The sequence below is a fragment of the Lissotriton vulgaris genome, chromosome 2_1 (assembly GCF_964263255.1).
Source record: "Lissotriton vulgaris chromosome 2_1, aLisVul1.2, whole genome shotgun sequence".
NCBI classification, from domain to species: Eukaryota; Metazoa; Chordata; class Amphibia; order Caudata; family Salamandridae; genus Lissotriton; species Lissotriton vulgaris.
The window spans coordinates 157,381,595-157,401,840 of NC_141687.1; the positions used below are offsets into that span (position 1 = coordinate 157,381,595).

The 20,246-nt window shown below is 46.6% G+C and overlaps 1 protein-coding gene across 1 annotated transcript in view; it reads right to left on the minus strand.

Annotated features, from left to right (window-relative positions):
* ASL (argininosuccinate lyase) overlaps window positions 1–4,828 on the minus strand; it is a 150,398-nt gene extending 145,570 nt beyond the window's left edge. The window contains exons 1-2 of the mRNA XM_086954622.1: window positions 4,794–4,828; window positions 4,592–4,661 (exon numbers count right to left, since the gene is read on the minus strand). Coding sequence (XP_086810748.1) covers window positions 4,592–4,603 — 12 coding nt within the window. The 5' untranslated portion in view covers window positions 4,604–4,661; window positions 4,794–4,828. The remainder of the gene's footprint in view (window positions 1–4,591; window positions 4,662–4,793) is intronic.
* Window positions 4,829–20,246: the final 15,418 nt, after the last annotated feature.

A 20,246-nucleotide genomic window follows, 5' to 3' on the forward strand; every position in this document is an offset into this window, starting at 1 on the left:
TTAACTAAGGGGACTTTGGTCCGTCTGTCTGTCTGTCTTGGACCGCAGCCCTGCTCTGGATGCTATTTGTTCACTGTGAATCAATGTAAATGTGCTATAAACGATTTTTTTCTTTAAAATTGATTTATTTGCTTTATGAAACCCTTTCAACAAAAAAGTCCTTATAGGTATGTTTGAATATACACTTCGAAAGTTGTACTTTCGCCTGGGACTCTTTATTACAGCGGCTCGAGAGAGGATTAACATTTCGAGAGAGGATTAACATTTAGCAACTAAATGTGCCGCAGCCACACTTCAGTAATAAACACATTCACTGGAGCTCTGGCTTTACACATTCTTTACAACCCAATTGCTGATTTTACGGTGTTACAGCAAATCCACGAAAACTCCACGGTTGTTGAATGCAAAGTCATCAAAAGTGGATTAAGTGCGAGTCGTTGCCAAAGCTGTTTTAGAACACGAGGAATAGAAAGAGGAAGACAAGACAGGAGTTGAGAAAGTACAAGGTTAAGGCAGTCTCTGTAGTGACCGTTGTTGTAGCGTCTCCAGGATTTTGGTGGTCAAACATGGATAGGAAAGGCTATCCATGGGCCCGTCAACTAACAACCCACCAGATCCCCACCCGCGTCTTCAGCATGACGTTACCAGGGATCCCCAGGATGCAAAGCTTGGATGTCTGGAGAACTGAAGATGAGGAGAACCACAAAGGCATATGTCTTGCTCTTGAGAGCCAACATGCTTTGGTGTCTTCAAGTCGATTTAGTAGGGAGTCAATGGAGATCTGCAAACTCGGTGTTATACGTTCAGATGGTTTGAGACATTTAATAAATAGCATTTGTGCACAGGGCCCACCTCCATATCAGTTTGCCAGACACCACGGGGTTCATTATATAAAAAGAAAGCAAAGCAGAGTCTGCCCGAATCCTACTTTGGGGCAAAATACAATCTAGGGAGAGAATATTTGCACTACCACATGCCCAAGGAAGTACTCAAATGCGTGACACATCGCACCAATTTTATGCATGGCATGCGATCATTAGAAAGAGGCGCAGCCTTTACTATGAGCTTATTCACCAAACATGGGTGAAATATGTATATGTCTGAATACATAGTGGGCCCCACACCACTTATCAACCAAAATATGTGCAGGACCACTGTAAGGTAGTTTTGCACTTAGAGTAATGGCAAAGGCTGGGACCTGAAGGGTTGAGCAGCCTTTAGGGCTTCATGGTACGAAAAATCTTTTGCAAAGACTTTTCATAATAAGGAGTTTGAATATTAGCAGTAGCTCATTACTAGCCCAGGGTAGCTTCTATGTGCCTCCAGGTAGCCGAGCAGATTCCTTGCATTTCCAATTTGTGAGAAATTACAAAAGTTGAAACCTTTGTAGGGTGAGACCCACCTCACAACACTATGTTACTGACCAATGAGAGCAGTACCACAGATCTCCATACATGATTTACAGAGTGTCAATCACAATACTTTATAATATATATTTTAGTAAAACACCAATATGAATCATTTCTATGAATAGAGGCAGGAATGAACTGCAAGTTGTGTGAACTGCAACACGATCCAAGGTGGTGTGGAGTGTGGTTGAGAGTGTGCAGACTATTGCAGTTGTTATACAGAGAGTAGCTGGAGGTGAGTAGAAGCTGTGTGATCTTGGGTACAGTGTCTTTGTTTGCTTGTAGCGGTTGGCACAGTTAGAGGTGTGCCGAGAGTGGCTTATAATGTAGTTATTTACGGGCAGCATAGCTAAAAAAAAGAAAACAAATCAGTAGTAGAGATTAAGGTTCATTTTGGGTACCATGCTAACATCACCCTTAATACTGAAATGCAGGATTCCATATATGCAAACATATGGGGGCCCAGCGGTCAGATGTATAAAATAGCTTAAATTATAACATTGGTTTAGCTGTATTCAGGCAGCACCCCTGCGATTCCAAGACATTCTCTCCACCACAAAACATCCATGAAAACACCTTCTGCAAAACAGGGTACTATCACTTAAGCAAGTACTCACAAGTTGAATAATATCTCTTTACACCTGTATTCCAGTTGCAGTATATGTCACTTTGCCCAAGAAAACAACTGCCAGATAATCCCTTCCCTTGCACGTCAACTTTCATGATGTTACAACAGGTCTCATAAAAGACAGGGGGTACGATGTTATTCTTTAGGCAAATTGGTCTCCTCACTTTTCTGTTGTAAGGCGTGCACCCATTCGTCTTTAGAGCTTTCAGTTACGGGGCAAATAGCAAAGTCACCTCTGTAACAAAGTACATTCAGTTTTTCATTGATATGGGGATGGTAAAAGCAGTACTGCTGGGCTGGGTGATACTAAGGCCAATAGTACCACCTAGCTAGGTGATATATTACCAGTAGTACTTCTGAGGTGGGTGATGATATCAATAGTATTGATGGGCTAGGTTATAATAATGCCAGTAGTACTGCTGAGCTAGGTTATAATAATGCCACTATTACTGTTGACCAGGGTAGTAATGTATGTATGTATGTATTGGTAATCTTTTATAGCGCGTGTCTGTCACCCAACGGGTATCCTGGCGCTTTGACTGAAAATAATAATAATGTCAGTAGCACTGCTGAGCAATAATATCAGTTTCAAGAGACAGTTCTGTTTGCTGTATGTGTTCTATTAATGAGTACAAACTAATCAAACATAATAACATTACTAAGATGGTGTGTTTTTAAAAAGAACAGCTTATGACTTCCTCCATTAGGGATTTAGTTTGGTGACGAGGTTGGATAAATCACAACCATGGAATCCAGTTTCTAGTTTTGAATCCCAGGTTCCTATTTTACTACCATTTTTATTCCTTTAATAGGTATCTTTAACCCTGTAGGAGTAGAGGGTCAGTGCTTGTGGCATCCACATTCTCAAAACCAATCAGGTAGGTTAATGCATATTCTGTTAGTGGTGGGAAAGTGGCATGATCCTTGAATGGGAATGGCTAGGTGGGGTTGTCATTTGCTCATTGACTGAAGAACCCTCCACCACCAGAGCCCACTTCCACACTTGCATGCTGAACGTTGCCGAATGGATGAAAGACAACTGTCTCAAACTCAACACGGACCAGACAGAAGCCCTCATATTTGGGAACAACACCTCGCCCTGGAACGGCGCATGATGGTCGGAGATTCTCGGCCCACCATGGCCTCAACAGACCATGTTTGAAACCTCTGCATTATCCCGGACAGGTAGCTTTCAGTGGAAGAACAGGTCAATAAAGTCTAATCTGCCTGCTTCTACACCCTGTGCCTGCTACGCAAGATCTTTAGGTAGCTCCCTGTTAACTTTATACACAAGGTTAAGGGTCCCGAATGGGAACCCTAGGAGGATAGAGAGGTCCTCAGTGAAGAGCATGGAAGGGACACGTCCTCTCTGTCGAAGACTCAAAAACAAAATAGTATCCGCTCTGGAACCAGGATGACTCCTGTAGAAAAGGTAAAAGACTGGGAGATTGTCAGTACGCCAGGTGGCAACACACCCACTATTGTGGGTGGGAAGGGAAAGAGACCCTTTTTCCTTATATAACCCTCACTCGCTCTAGTAGTGACTTGCTTCATCATCGGGTTCACTCCAACTCCTAAATGGCGGGGTGGGCTCAATCATATTTCAGGGAGCACTTATGAAGACTGGGTGTATGGGGGCGTAACTTTAAAGATAACATTACTCTCTCACTACAAAAGTATCCTTTATTTGTAGGGTGGGAGGGAAGATTAAAAAATAGTGTGTAGGGCTAATAGGATGTGATGGTCCATTTTGAACGCACCTTCACTTCTTCTGCAGCCTGTATGGGCCACTCAACATTTAAGTATGTCAGAGATGGGTCACCTCCTGCAGCCTCTGTCTGCCCCAGCCGCTCCCAGGAACCCTGCGCCCCGTTTGGGTAGAGGCCCCATTGCGTTACACCCAGCTAGGCTCTCTGTACCTTTTGGAAACCCCAAGCGGGCCTGCTTGTCATCCAAGGTCATTTTGCCTGCAGTGAGTGAAACTTTCTCCCGCTGAGAGGGGCTGCCTAACTCTTTTAAGTAAGTTAGGGAAAGGTGCACTGCTGCTGCACATGCTGCAGCTGTCCAATGGAGGGCAAGTTAGACGGCTCATGTACATGTTACACACACACGTCGCTGGTGTGTGGTCCCTATGCAGAAGCCAACAACATGATTAGCACTTTCAATATTTTTAGCTACCAAAACTGTTTCAGGAGTTCTAGTGGCCTTGGTTCGCTCCCCGGGAGGAGCGGTCTGAGCATCCTTTCCATCTTTGTTACAGAGTTGTGAGGAAGGGCAAAGGTAACGCCACTTGTGCTTACAATAAATTATTACAAACAACCACTGGCGTCATATTCTTTTTATTTAAAAAAATAATATTGGGGGATGGGAGGTTAAACAAGTATATCATTATTCGGTTTAATGAAAATGTGCTATGGCTGCAACTATACGACCAATGACCATGACTTTGTTCGTATCTTTAAAACAAATGATTATTATTACAACTCTCATCATCACATGTAAGAAACATTACAGCACTAAACACACACACGGGGAAAAAGTGTCCAGCGCTTACCTCTGAAGCCATTTTGATGTTAAAATCACAGATGACGAAGAACCTGAATGGAAAAAAACGTGTTGCTTTCCTGGAAGAAAAGACAGAATCGATGACGTACAACACACACATTTCAAACGCATCAAACTTATGTGTTCGTTTAAATATCTGGAAAAAGCACATGCAAACTACTCTGTCTGGCATCCCTGCTCCAGCCACTCACCTGCTCGCGACCCGGCTATCACCCTCACCTTCTGCGACCAAACGTGCACCAGCGCAATAGCCTTAAAAATGTGTATCACAACGTCACAGGCTATTCGTCGAATGGCTGTTTGTGTCTCCTTTTCTCTTCCGCTCCGCCAACCAATCGAAAGTCAGTGGGCGTGGCCTTTCGGTGGTTTCCCAGGGAAATACTTTTAAGGTGGAAAGGGTAGAGCGGCGCGGAGCTGGCTTCTACAGACGGAGTTTTGGACCAGTTATATACAGTCTGTTCGCGTTAAAAGTTTGTTGCCACTGTTTGGCCAAACGTACCGTGACTCAAATGCCTTCTAACCGTGAATTATATTTTTTGACACAACTTGCCTTCGAGACAGTTTTTATACCTTTCATTTCCTCAAACGTTGCATGTACTAGCAAGTACAAATACGCTCAGTCTCCCAAATCTTGCAAAACTCCTCTACAGCCTGTCCTTACAAGTTTAAAACTTGCCCGATCTGCAGCACCTGTGTACCTCTTTTATCTAGCTGATGAACTAATTAAACCCATTTTTATTTTGTTGCTTTGTCCTACTTTCTGCCCTGGGCCAACCCTGCACAAGTGTCATCTGCGGTTGAGGGAATGCAAATTCGCTTCAGTTTGAGTTGAAAGTTGTTTCAGCAGTTTGACACATAATCATGAAAGGATGCCCAGGTAAACTTGGGCCAAACAGGGGCGCAACACAGACTACAACTGGTATATGCAGTAGACCTTTGACCTCTACCATTCCTATGTGACTCTTAGAGTATATCCATTTGTATCTTTTCCTTGAGTGACTTTACTACTTGTACATTTGCAATTTTTCTTTCTGTCTGTATCTCCTTGTGTAACTTCACATCTTGTACATTTGCAATTTTTTCTGTTTGTATCTTTTATGTAACGCATGTAATCCTAAATCCTTATGTTTTGCAACTGGTTCTTATGTAAAGCGCTCTGACACCTTCGGGTAAAGTTTGCGCTAAATAAAATCGCATTGAATAAATACATTTTAAAAAAAACTCACAACATTAACCTTGGCCTTTACCTTACAAAACTAAACCTCACTATACATTTATTCACCTACGTTGATTCCTCCCCAATGTCTGATGTTTCCCCCTTTATCCTTTCCTTGCAACTATTTGAAAACCCCTACTGGGTCATTAACTGTTGAACTTTATCCCTGTAACCTCTTACCTATTCTTTAAACCTCTATTAAGTATCTCCTATCTTAACTTCTCCAGCACGTGTGTAAATCAATAAATAGCCTGGTGTGTGACTCACTGTGGTAGCCAAGCCAGGTAACATACCAGAACTCTACACTGGCGACGAGGTGGTCTTCCCAGCCCGCCGACACTCACTGCACCTGCCTCTTCACTGGCTGTGTGAAGACGCCCCTACCGCACCTTCTGCACCGCCTGCCTGACCCCTCGAGTGCCAGGTCGCGCTTTCGCTGCCACCTCCACAGAGCCCCACGCCGGCGGCCAGAGGCCTCTTTCCGTGCTCCAGCAACTCCTTGGGCCACGCACACGCACACACGTGCGGCCTCTTCAGCGCCCTTCGGATCCTGATCCCTTGGCACCGCGGACCTCTGACAGCTCTCAGGCCCGGTAATAACGTCGGCCCTAGCTCCCCGCCCGCAGCTTCACCGCACCCTCCTGGCCACGCGCTTCTGAAGCACAGCACTCAGCAGGCTCAGCCCACCCTACCGCCCACGAGGAAGCCTGACTGCCAACTCTTGCCTGCAAGCCTGCCTGCCAGCCTTGTCCAGCACTACAAAGCACTTTAAAATGACACGCTCCTGCCTGTCACAGCCACACAGTGCCCAGGCTGTGTGTACCTGTCCCACTCCACAGCGCCCTCCAGTGTCTGAGTGGGCTCACCGACTGCACCTCACCTGCCCTGCTCACCACGCTGTGGCTTTCCGTGAGTCGGCGCAGCCGCACATCTCCCCCCTCCACACCACTTCAAGCCATGTGCTCTGCCCGCCTACGCCTCGCAGCAGGGAATCTGCCACCATGGTCACGCACACTGCTGCGCCCATATGGTGTCTGTCCCTCCTATTGAGCCATTCACCATCACCGGCCCCCCACCCTCCCAGGCTGCTCACTGGAAGGCATAGGTTGAGCGTCTGGAGAACTTTTTCGAAGCTGCGGACATCCTGGCGCCACAGCAGAGGCCCATGCTCCTTCACATCAGAGGGGCGGAAATCCACAAAATTACCAAGTTCTTGTGGGAGGCAGGACCCCCAAGAAACTACGCCTCAATGCGCGATGCCATCACGGCATACTTCGAGCCGTTTGCCAACCCTGACTACGAGCGGTTTCTGCTCCGCCAGGCCCTCCAGCTAGCAGAAGAGTCTGTAGATGTTTTCTATGCAAGATTAAAAGAACTGGCGAGCACCTGCACCCTCCCAAACGAGGACGACGAGATCCGAACCCAGTTCGTCCAAACTGCGTGAACGGGTCTTGCAGGAACACTACAAGTCAATGAGGGGACATCTTGATGCTTGGCCGCTCCAAAGAATTGTCGAAGGCCAGAGCTGCACATATGGACCCCAAGCCCCCCGCCACCGTCAAGGAAGAACCGGTATGCGCCATCCACACCAACACTCAGGAAACACACCCGAGATCCGCCAGGCTATGACGTCCCAGCAAAACCCGCATAGTCACCCCTGCAGGTGGTGTGGTGGCCTTTTACCTCACCACAGTGCATGCCCAGCGCAGGGCAAGACCTGCAGTGCCTGAGGGAAGGTAAACCACTTCTCCAAAGCATGCTGTTCAACATCAAGAAGGAAGCAATATGGCCCACCGCGGGGAGTTTGCGCAATTGAACCTCCCCGATGGTCCCGTTAGCAGCGACATGGATGACAATGAGGCCGATACCGCCACCGTCCACGTGATCAGAATGCTGAACGTCTTATCGGCCACCCAACACGCTACACCCATGTGCAAAGTCAAGGTACAGGATCATGCAGTAGATGCCCTGATCAACAAAGGGGCGACCATCAACCTCATGGCAGCCAGTGTCTACAAGGGTTTGCCGACCCCCCTACACTACGCTCCACCAGGGTACAGGTCTATGCCTACGGCACCAGGTCTCCACTCAAGATATGCGGGGTATTCCAAGCCAACCTCTCTCACGAATCGACACACCAACAGGCCAAAGTCTATGTGTCACGAGAAGGCTCAGGATTTTGGCTAGGCTGCCGGACTGCACAGGATCTCAGCCTGATCCACTTTGCATTTACCGTACATGCTAACGGTCTAGACCACCTGCTGCAAGATTTTGGAACGCTATTTGAAGGAATCGGATGCTGAAATGTCCAGAGGTCCAACTACACATAAACAGGTCGGTTGCCCCGGTCGCCCTCCGTCACGGGAGGATCGCCTTTCATCTCCGCCCCAAATTGGAAGCAGAGCTGCGCCTACTGGAAAAGGCGGGAATCATCGAACGGGTGAGTGGCCCCTCCCACTGGCTGCCGCCCATCATCGTCGTGAAGAACCAAAACAACCAGAAGCGGTCCGTATCTGTGTGGACATAAGTATTCCAAACCTCGCCTTCAAACGCGAGCGCCACCTGACCCCGACTGTTGACGATATCATTGGAGAGCTAGCTGGCTCCAAATGGTTCTCAAAGATGCCCTATCACTACGTTTTCCACCCATGCTGGTTTTTGGCGCAACACTCGCCTCAACTTCGGAATCTCTAGCACTGCCAAAGTGTTCCAAAATATAGTCAAGAACGTTCTCCAGGGACTGGAAGGTGTACTCAATGTAAACGATGACATGCACCCACCCTGGAATAACATGTCCAGCGCCTCCACGCCGTGTTCTCCCGCATCCGAGACAGTGGACTCAACTTTCACCGTGAGTAGTACAAATTTTTGGAAAAAACATCAGCTTCTTTGGCTATCGCTTCTCCGATAAGGGTATTGGTCCTGACCTAGACAAAGTAAAGGACGTGCAAAATGCCCCCGCCCCGACGTCAGTGTCCGGCGTCCGCAGTTTCCTGGGCATGGTCACGTACTGTGGCCGCTTCATCAAAAATCTATCTGATCTAACTGGACCTTTCCGAGACCTCACCAAAGCCACCAGCCACTGGGTATGGGAAGCTGAGCAAGAAGAAGCCTTCCACTTCACGAAAGCCGCCATATCAGCAGACACGACGCTGGTGTACTTTGACCCCCGAAATGAGTACCAGCTAGAGTTGGATGCCTGCTCCATATGCCTAGGAGCTGTTCTGGCCCAACAACAGACCTGCGGAGAATGGGCCCCTGTCGCATACGCCAGCAGAACCCTCACACCCACGGAACAGGCCGCATACCAGAATTCTACACAAACCTTTCCCCTTTTTAAGTTCATTATGTTTAGCCCATTTTTCAAAGGAATGACCAACTATCCAAATGGACAACTCCGCCGTAGCTGGCCCCGCCACTGCACCTAGAAAGACACGTGGAAGTACATGGAAAACTACACGTTGCAGTACCCTGGCTCCCCAACTTAACATATATCTTAAACAATCAGAAGTCCAATGACCCAAGAGCCTGATCCTGTGCTTATCCCAGCCCTGCTTCGCTGCTCCCGGTAGCTACCCCGATCCTAAAGCAGAGAATGCCATAGGCAGCCAGGGCTTCCCCCAACTGTAACAAAGCTCTCTGCATCACCCACAAAAGCTGTGCAGATATCATCAACTTGCCCGAAACCCTGTGAAAAAAAACCCAGGGCCCTTGGCAGATATACCTCTCAATGTACACCCCCGGCTCACCGGACATACATCCAGATCATCTCTGGCCCTCATTACTACCATTTTCCTGCTCTCCTATGGTCTGTCTTGGATTGTTAAAGCTTCACTGCTACCACCCCTAGCTCCCCTTTCTGCACCCCATTTCCCTCCAACCTAGACCTGACACTCCTTTTCTTCTCAACAGCTCAGACACCCCAAATGCGCCAAAATACATCCATGACATTAAGGTGGAGACTAACGTTGCCTCTTCATTATTCCTACATATCCTTTATGTGACCTTTAAGAGCTTTGTCAAAAGTGCCTCTGACACTGGCCTACTGACCCAGGACCTGGTCTCCTTCTTCCTGGTCCAGCCTTCCAGAATACGCCTACCCAGCTCACCCGCCGAAGGGGCATACCCCCACCAAAGCTTGCCCATAAAGGCAGTCCCTGTCAGCTTGCCTGTAATTATGACCTTGGACAAACCTCTGTAAATGAATGAAAAAATAAACTGAACGACATCCTCCTCCCGTGCCCAAACTCCCGCCCTCTTCTGTGCTCCTCCCTCAATGAACTCCTGATAGGCTTAACTATATGCCCTTAAAGTGGAGACGGCCAAAGACCCTACCACCAGTTGCAGCATCCTTTGTCTACTATGGACCACATTCCCACAGGCATTGGTGTCTTGAAGGTGTCCATCTCTGTGGCCACCGCATGGAACCTCTTACACTGTGATTAAGACAAAGCGTCCGCAATGACAGTGCCCACCCCTGGCACATGTCTGGCTTGAAACAAAATATCCTATTTCACACAACTCTCATCAGCTTGAGCACCTGCTCATCCCGGCGGATTTCTTATTGTCCACGTGTACCACCCTTCTTATCTGCCAACTCCTTTTCCCACACTGTTACTGCTACCACTAAGGGAAGTAATTCCAAGAAGACAATACTCCTGCCCCCATTCTTCAAGTGTCTTCCACTTTTCAGCACACCATCTACCCTGCCAGTGCAGTCCAAAATCACTAGCTCCTGCTGTGTCTGAGTATATCTGGACATACTTTTCCTATTCCTTAGGAGATGCCATCATGGGAATGCCATTGAAATCCCCCAAAAATATGAACCACATGCGTAAGCCTTCCTTCGTTCCTGTGGGCAAGCGCATGTGATGGTGCGGCAGCGTAAGGCCCGCCAAGGACTTGCTCAGTCTCCTACAAAAAGTCCTTTCCTGTCCGTACTACGCTACATGCATAATTAAGATGCTCTAACAGCACTTGTCCCGCCCTAACTGTCACTTTCTGCCTTGCCAAAATGTCATCTATCAGCATCTGCATATGTGGCTTCTTATTTATCGGTAAACGTGCCTCCATAGCCACAGAGTCCGATTCAATTCCCAGAAATGACAACACTATGCTTGGCACTCTGATATATGATGCATGACTGAGCCAGGATCCATATCGCTGTAACAACAAACTGGCTTGTTCTGTTGTTGTACGATGTTTGTACTTTGTCAAAGTCAGCGTCCACACTAAATCCAGTCGCCTAACCAGTTGTGCAGAGTGTCGAATGGCGTTGGCCCGGGCCAGTAGGACGTCTCTCCTCTTTGGATTCTGCAACAGACTAGGCACATCATTACTACAGCCCCTCGACATCCTTCCTGCCCCCATGCTTCTTCCTTAACAATCTCCCCCTCTTCTATACTATCCTCATCATAATTTAATTGTGTAGCATCAGTCTCTACCCTTTCGGCACCTGTCAACTCTTCCACCTGGGCCTCTGCACTTTCCCGCCTGCTGCAGATTAGCTCCTCTATATCCACCACCATGTACTGACAGGCTGCATGATGCCCTTTGATCCCTGACCTGTCCCTCTCACTGCTGCCCCAGAGGTTGCATTAGCCCAACGGGGTTGTTGCACCACCGAGGTCAGTTCTGACTGTCGTGAGGCAGTGTCCTGCGACGCACTCAGCTGGCCGACCCGGACCGTGCCAGCAATTCTCAGTGGTGCGGAACCGCATGGGACTCCCCCAAGTCTGTTGTATCCAGTGCCTGCTGATCCTGTAAAGAAAAAGTGAGGTCCGGCAAGCCGGTGTTAATGGCCATGCCTGCTTCTGCCCTCCCTGAGATCGAACACCACTGCCAGTAACCGCCCGCTCTGCTCCTCTACTGGGGTGTGCCAACCTGCCCACCCGCTACCATCCGCACCCCCAATTTCTTGCTGCACTACCCCTTTCCTCCCTACCCCTACTGAATGGCCCCTCTTCATGCAGGGGCCCCACCTAGTCCCACACCCGGGCAGGTATACACTTGGGACGGTGGCATGAGTTCCACCGCTTCTTCCACCCTCAGACTCTCTTCCTGCTCTCACCCTCACTCCACTCCAGCATAGCCAACACTATGACCAACACTGGGCCCCATTCCTGTCCCTCCCTATGTCCTCTGCACCCTCTACTTCCCCCCTCCTGCATTTCCCTGGCCTGTGGTTGTTCCTCACCCTTCCAACCCCCCTCCCCAGACCACCTCGAGCTGAGTCCCCAGAGGGCCCTTTCCAGCCACCCGCCCAGCTCCAATGATGCTGCCCTCCCCACCTGAGACCCGGCCACGTCTCCCCTTGTGCAGGTCTCCCCCCCACAGGCCCTCTTTTCCCCTGTTGGCCACTGCCCTCAGCTGTACTTAAACCCTATGGTGCAGCCTCCCCTTTCATACTGCCTCCCTTCTTGCTCAACAAGCTCTCACCCCCTGCCCTCCCTCCCCCAGCCTGTATCTCTTGTTGGTGCTTCTCAGCGGGGGCTAATGCCCATGTCCCCCACACCCTCTTCCTTCCATAGCTGCCAAGGTTTCAGACTGCTGTGTGTGACATTTTCATAATTTCAGTGTAATTATGAGTGACATTTGAACGACTATGAGTGACACTTTCTTACAAGCAAAATCAAGCAATGTAGATGACGGAAACACATAAATATTCAAAATTACACCCATTTGAGCAACAAGAAATTCTAAGAAGATCTTAAAACTGCTTCAAAGCACCAGAATTGGAAGTGCACGAACCGGAGACAGACTGTGTGACTGCTGTTCTCAGTAACAGAGGGCAGACGGGCACTGCAGCTGCTCAGATTTCATTGATCTGATTATTCATGACTGCATGCTAGCCGAAAAGCTAATTTTATAGCTCAGCATAGCAAGTGAAACTAGGAGATTAAACCATCACTCAGTCTTAGGCGTAATCGGGTGCTAATGCAATAAGGTAAAGAAAATATATACGGTTTCCACCTTTTGTTCCTAAATTGTAAGTGTGTAAATTTCCACTGAGATGAGACACTCTTCTAGCTTTGTCATTCATAGGATGAGCACTTCCATGATAATTGTACTTGTTACAATCGCTGCATCTCTGCTTGACAAAACGTAAATGCTGTGTGCTACTGTTTGCCTTCTGCGCAGAGCGCTAATGGACTGCTTCCTCCTATCACTTCTCCTGCACTCCTGTGAGCAAAATCAAGCAGTGGCTCACTGGTTAGAGGAGGCAGACCTGAAAGTAGAGGTCAACCCAGGCCCAGGGTTCAATTCCCGGCTCGGCGGCGTCTTGAGTCCTAAAATGTCCATGGACTCGACAATTCTCACTCCGGTGCCTACTCAATTCACAGGTTCACACTCTGCGACTCTGGGCAATAGCTTGCTTAATCTCCACAACGGCCCCTCGCGGAGTGATGCCTGGCTTTCACCTTGTGGATACCCTGCCGGGGTTATCTCACAGGGGAATACCAGGACGGGTTCCCTAAGCAAGCGCTTAGAAACCACTCGGTGATTTGCGCTATATAAATTCCTGTACATTTACAAGCAATGCAGTACATGGAAAAAGAAACATATCAGAAATTACACCCACTTGAGCAACGAGAAACTCTAAGAAGATCTTGAAACTGATCTTTGCAGCATGCATTTTAACCCTCTGCGCTACTTTATGGTGATTAAAAACTGCCAGTAGGCAAAACTCTGATCTCTCTCCAACAGGAATATTATTTATCAGTTAACTTTAATGTTTTTATTGTTGTTGGAAAACTGCTGGACCCACAAGTAACTCTTCAGCAGGAGCTTTTACACCAATAAGTTATGTTTAAGCAAAGCACCCCCTCCCCCAACTTAGCTGCAGATGAACCATAAGAAACAAAAGGATCTCTGTGGCAAAACCAATAACCCGCTGAGCTATCTACATAAAATGCAGCTCGGTTCTTTGCTGAAGGCATGGTAACCCTCTGCACTACTGTATGATGAGTCATCTCAAAACTGCCACTACAAAAAACACCAATCTCTCTCCAGCAAGTCTTTGACTTACTATTGAAGTGCTGTAAGTGCTGGGAAAAATGCCAGCTGCCTCAGGCTGGTACCAGTCTACGGAATCACAATATCCTGGGCAAAAACAGACACTGTGTCCATGGGCGCTGCCTTCCTGGCTGTGACGGTAGACCCCCAGCCCCCAACCTGCACAAAGAAAAACAGTGGGAAACTGACAGATCTTGCCACTCATAAAAATTGAAGATGACTTAAATATGGATCGTGACTACATAAATGTTCAAATATTAGTTCAATTATTTGTACTCGATTGTTAGCCTTGTAACATAATAAAACTCGTTTCAATAAGGAAAACAATCAAAAAGCAACTTCTGTAGAATCATTGTCTGTTGTGTCATATAACTATTAAAACAGCTCTCCATTTTCATAATGAAACCGTTATGCTTGTATTTGTATTAAGTAATTCTAAATTGTTTTTTTCTCATAGAAAGATTTCATTAGCAACTTCCCATTATATGAACGGTTCGGTGAGAGAGAGACTTTATATGTAACAGTTTCGCATGAAAAACGTCAGCTTTCCTCTACACACTTGGTAGAGTGCTTCTGCAACAGCCGGCCCACGAATCTGCCTTGAAACTTTATTTTCTTGCACACAGAAAAATTCACAATTGACCATGGGGCTGAACCAGGACAGTGATCGGAAGATCGAGTTAAGCTTGGCCTCACATCCAAACTTTTTAGGCCATGGATGGCGAAGCCTCGAGGGCAGAGAGCTGAAACCAGCTTTCAAAATGCAGATATACCTCAAAGAGACAAAAGGAAGAACTGCTTGAACCTTTTGATTAAATGTGTGCACAGAGTTCTTTTAAGAAGAGGTCATTATCCAAAAGAATGTAAATCGTGGCTTACGTACACACAGCTGACACTTCATGACTAGCCTTCATTCTGTCACTGTACAGAACATGTATTGAAGTGAATAAAAATGAAAATAAACAGACAAGAAAACGTATCTACCCCCAGGGTGTGCCACAGCCAGTGGCAACCACTGCTGAGGTCAGCACCCCCCACCCCCCTTGAGAGGAGCACCTGAGTACATTTACTTTATTAATTATGAACTTCACAGAGCCTGCTGTGTGTCTCTGCGTTCTGGTCGGTCCAGTGGCCGTGGCGTAATCTGAACTGGGATCAGCACAGCAGCACAGCCCACCACAGTGCATGATGCAGCCTTCTCCCGCAGCTGCTGACTGACTCGTCCCCCGCCTGGCGGGCCGCACTTCTTAGTTTGCGTCCATGGCGATCAACACCATGATGTTGATGTCGCCTCTTATAATGGGCACCGGCGGCCATGAAGGATTCAAGTCAAGTGAGTGACTAATCAAGTCACTCGATGCTCGCTGCCTCCCACTGACTTAAGTGTTTTTTTGCGCAGACAGCAGTGCACCACTACCAGGACTCGACTCCTCGACTCTTGAATCCCCCGCTGCTTCTCTGACCTGCCTACCACATTACCTCACTTCCTCTTCCTCCAGGACGTCAGGAGCCAAGAGGTCACAACCAATCCCGGGCCCCCCACGGGGCCACAGCTGCCAGTAGTAACCACTGCTGAGGGCAGGCCCCCGGGTATGATGAGATAGTGTGAGTCACAGTGGCGTCTGAAAGCCGCGCGCAGCTGGAAATGCAGCCTGGCAGCAGGGGAGGTAGATTGTAACATTGTGGCACTCTGACTCCAGAGCTGAGCAGTCAGATATTTAACTATTAACTTACTGTGCCAGAGCGCTGCTGGTGCAACGCAAGTCTGTGGGAAGCACAGATGCTAAAGGGAGCGCTGGCGCGTAGCCAGTTTCGGACTAGCATGATTCAAAATGCGTGACAATGCATTTCAGTGCGGTGATGCGGAACACCACACTGAAATGCGTTAGTGTCACACCTGATGCGTGACACTTGGCAGGCATGCTGTGGAAATACTATTCTCCTTAATTATAAGTTGCACACATGCCAACATTTTGCAACTAGAAAGAGGGAGATTTGGAAAAAGGGAGAATTTCATTTTCCCCATTGAATTACATTGAATCAAAGGCAATTTTAGGTGGGAGACAGCTGAAATGAAGCCTTTTTTGGCTTAAAAAATCTGGAGTCTCCCACTCAAATTGGGTTTGTTAGCATATATGAAGTTGAACTGAGTGGAATTCCACTCGATATTACATGAGAGATTTTGCACCCGGTAACTCCACCTGGTTTGCCTGACACATACTCCATATGTAACAAGCACTGGCAAAGCCAAAAGTTCTCAACTATGGGTGAACTATTGCCATTCGGGTGGGTAATTGTAGGGGTTGGTAATGGGACTGTTAAAAAAAGAGCTATGAAGCAGCCAGAGCTAGCCTCTTCATAGCATTTTTTTAAACTTCTGTCAGTGGGAGAAGAAACATAGACAGAGGTGGGATAAAAATGCTATTGCATGGCCAGCGCTGGCCATGTCATAGCTCTTTTATTTTTTGTCATGATGGGTGACAAGAGGCAATATGGAGGGGGAGGTGGGAGGCAGCAGTGTACGGTCAAAGTTATGTGGTAATTATGGGCCCAGTTCTAATCCCTGCTCACACCTTTGACCACAATATTTGATTTGGCGCTGATAACTTCCATTCATTGTGCAAGCAATAGCTACTGAAAGGGAAAAGGGTGAGTTTACAAAGGGACAACATTTCTTATAGCGAGGGTGGTGCTCTGTGAGCTTTACTTAATTTTTTATACACTCTAAGTGCTTTGTAAAGTTCACCACAACCAATGGTCAAAGTGGGCAGAATCAGAGGGGCACGACGTGCCCATACTTTTTAAATTTAATGAAAACAGTTTTCCTACTTTCTGTGAAAAGCTAACTGTACCTGGACGGTTGATTCTGAGAACTGAAATGCCTTAGCTACGGCGTAAGGCAGGGTGTCTCCAGTGCTGAGAAACCAAAGACGCGCAGAAAGGTAAACAGCCCATCTTCACATGGTGCTTGCTTACCTGAAATACATGTGTGCAACGGGTCAATCTGCAAATGTAAAGGAGGCTCGGAAGCCAGTATTGGCTTTGATTGATTGAATCACTTGACGCTTCCAAATGACATAGATTTATTCTGTTTGAGTGGTATTGGAAAGGAGTTACCAGCTGAGCTGAGAAGTGTGTGCTTTTAAAGGGGCATAACAAAGGCCTCTGTACTGCAGGGGCTGCAGGGACCTGTGTTAGCACCTAACTATTCTCCAATGCTCCAACAAGTATTTCATTCTGTGGTGTTGTGTAGTTCCTACTAGTCTGTAGGATCTGTGCATTGTTTTGACAACATAAACTTGGGGTTTGGTGCCAAGACTCATTCCGGATACCCCCGTAGGATATGTTGGCCAGTAGACTAGCTAGCCCCCAGTGCCACAGTAAGCCCCCCCTAACCTACCAGGGAGCAAATAGTTTCTGGTAACCACTGAACATGACATCCCTGACCCCTCAGGGATTGCGGAAACAGTACAGAACCTATCACTCAGTCACTCGTGCTGACTTATTCTCAGAGAAGTATACAGAGAATTCACAGTGGGACATTTTCAATATATGTATTGAATCAATGTTATTCTTGTATTGAATATATGTGCTGCAATGATTAATAGACAGAAGCAGATAAAAGTGATTAAAAAGCACCAAAAGCATGAGAAGTAGATATAGATCTACCTTGGTGCTAAAACAATGTATTTATGCAGGCATATAAAACAAGGCAGCAATCAAACGTACTTCTACAATGAAAATTCTACTCTAATTGTACCTAGAGTGTAAAGCCAAGAATCCCCCCCAAGGAACGCTTCAACCCCATTACCTGGTGGGACAGAATGAAGGACCCCATCTTGGTCACAAACTGGACACCGCTCACGAGATGTCAGACCTCTGTGTGGTGAATTCTCAGCATGCAAGGACCCTTGGTGTCATTGGAATTGCATCCTCTGATAATCCATCAGATTGCTCATCTATTATAATTAAAAGCAGCCTTGCGATGTGCGTATAGATTAGTGATGTTATAGATATGTAGATAACCCTGTCGCCCCGTGAATGAAGATAGAGATGACATTTGTACATTGTGCAAAAAGAGACCTTGTACATGATGTTCAGGGAATTGTGATAATGTTGTGCGAAGCTAGATGTGTAAACAAGTTTAGTTTCAGGGAAACAAATCCAACATTGTCGTGCATGCAAATATGTGCAAAAGTTCATAGCTGAAATGTTATTGTGAGGACAATACAAGAAATAAGCTGCTTTGCTACATGGGCCTAAATATCTAATGAAATGAAAAATTGCACTTGTATAGCGCATAACTACCCGGAGGCCTCGCAGCGCCGACTCCTCATACTACGGATCATTATCTGAGATCTATCTAAAAAGCCAGCAGACAATTTGAAACATATTAAAAACTACTCTTAACAACATCTAAAAGCAGGCTTCCCTTTAAAATATTTATCTAAAAGTAGTTCAGTTATTATTCCATTTGAGATCCCAAGCAATCAGAAAGCCATGGTACCTAGAAAAAGAAAGAAAAAGCAGTTTTGGTTAGTTTTGTTAAAAAACAAAACCAAATTGTTCCCACATGGAGGAAGAAGCAAATTGTTTGTGTTGCAAGTGGTAGACGCAACATTACTGTTGCCCAGAACCGCAGATGACGATCCGAAAGGCGTACCTCCAAGCAGGTTTATGGAGCAAAGGTGATTCCATCCAATTCCCACAGCAGCCGTTGAGGGAGGTGTTGTTATCCATAAGCAATCTGTGTAGCAGCTGTTAACATCACTAGATGCTGAAGCATCCCAGGGTGGCTCTAAGAATGCATTCATCTTCAGTGGAATATGCTGGGGACAATACGCATGGGCCTTTAAGGGGTCCATCAGTACTTCAATATCCCTGGCGCAACCAATTGTGATCTGAGACATATATATCCAGGATGCATTCCTGGCTGCAAAGCAGACAGCTGAAGGCAAGTTGTATGCAGTCAAGCCAGACAGGCCTGAAGGATAAGAACCAATGCTCATTCAGTTCTTAAAGCAGAGGTGTGCCGAAGCAGTATAACATGCGCTACCGTCAATGGAGCACCATCAGTGCTGTCTCCGTTCCGGATTGAAGTAGGAAGTCCATTGCGGAGCAGAAACATTAAAATCAGTATTACTGCCACAAGTAGCAGGACAAGCAGGAGCCCTCCAAAAATGCTTCCCAACATAGAGTGTATGAAAAATAGTATCGCTTCGAAAAAAATCGTCTGATAGGTGCCTACCAGACAAGATCCGATACCATTACAAAAGTGCACTATTCCCTTTGTATCAGACATATTAAAGATATGGTGGACTAGCTACCCCAAACGCAACGGGAAGTTAGTATGGAGTAGTGTCTGTATCTCAGGCGAAGACCTTGCAACTTGGAGATCAAACGTCTCTTTGGCCATAGTTAAGGCTTTTGAAAAAGCATGGCCTACAGTTTGCTCAGAAAATCAAACTGTATGTTGGAAACATAACTGTGCGGGCAGGTGAATACAGGACATGTGTACAACCAGTTACTTTGGAATTAACCTTCACTAGATAAGCGAGGCCCGGTTCCATTCCACAGCAACCTTGATCATTCAGCATCAAATAGCTCCCAATCGAGAGCAGCTTGAAAACCAGATAAATCACAGCAGTTGGAGAACCCTTCAGATAACAAGACAAATTTGCTACAGAAGCATTGCATGCCCTGTGAAGATAAATGTATTTGCAAATTAAGGACCCACTTAAAGCATCCTCACACTCAGAACCACAAAGGAAAACGTCTGTGACCCCATTCCTGCATCTAACCTGCACGATAATTTCCAATACTCATGTACATAACATTCCCTGAGCCATACCTGTTGGTATTGAAGACAGTATTGGAATTGGAACGTCGTAACCGAGAGGGTGAAGTAACCATGGATTATCCAGTCAATGGATATTGTCTCAGCCACGGTGAAATGTAATTGGTCTAATTTTTCCATGTGCAACATAGTATTTTTTGCATTTCTGTGTGCCATCATTATCTGTCTTTCTGTTAGATCGTATACAAAAAACAGACTTGTACTGTTTATGTAGCGCCACAACATGTGGCCAGAAAGTAACTTTTGTAACGTCCAGCTTAGTATCACAATTGACTGTAATTGTGATTGTCCATGTAAAATAGACATGTCTTGTTGTATTATGTCAATTGCAGAATACACTATGTTGCCCAGTGAATACATTCTGTATGATAATGTGGTCCTATCGTTGTCAACCACAGCCAAAGCCTTTTCTAAATTAACCCTATCGATTTCGCACAATCTCTCAGCAGTCTCCTCTTGAGAAATTTCCACAGCTCATTGTAAATTCTGACAAAATGCACTTTTGACGTGGGTTCCTGGAACCTAATAAAAAATCCCTGAGATCCATGTCATCAG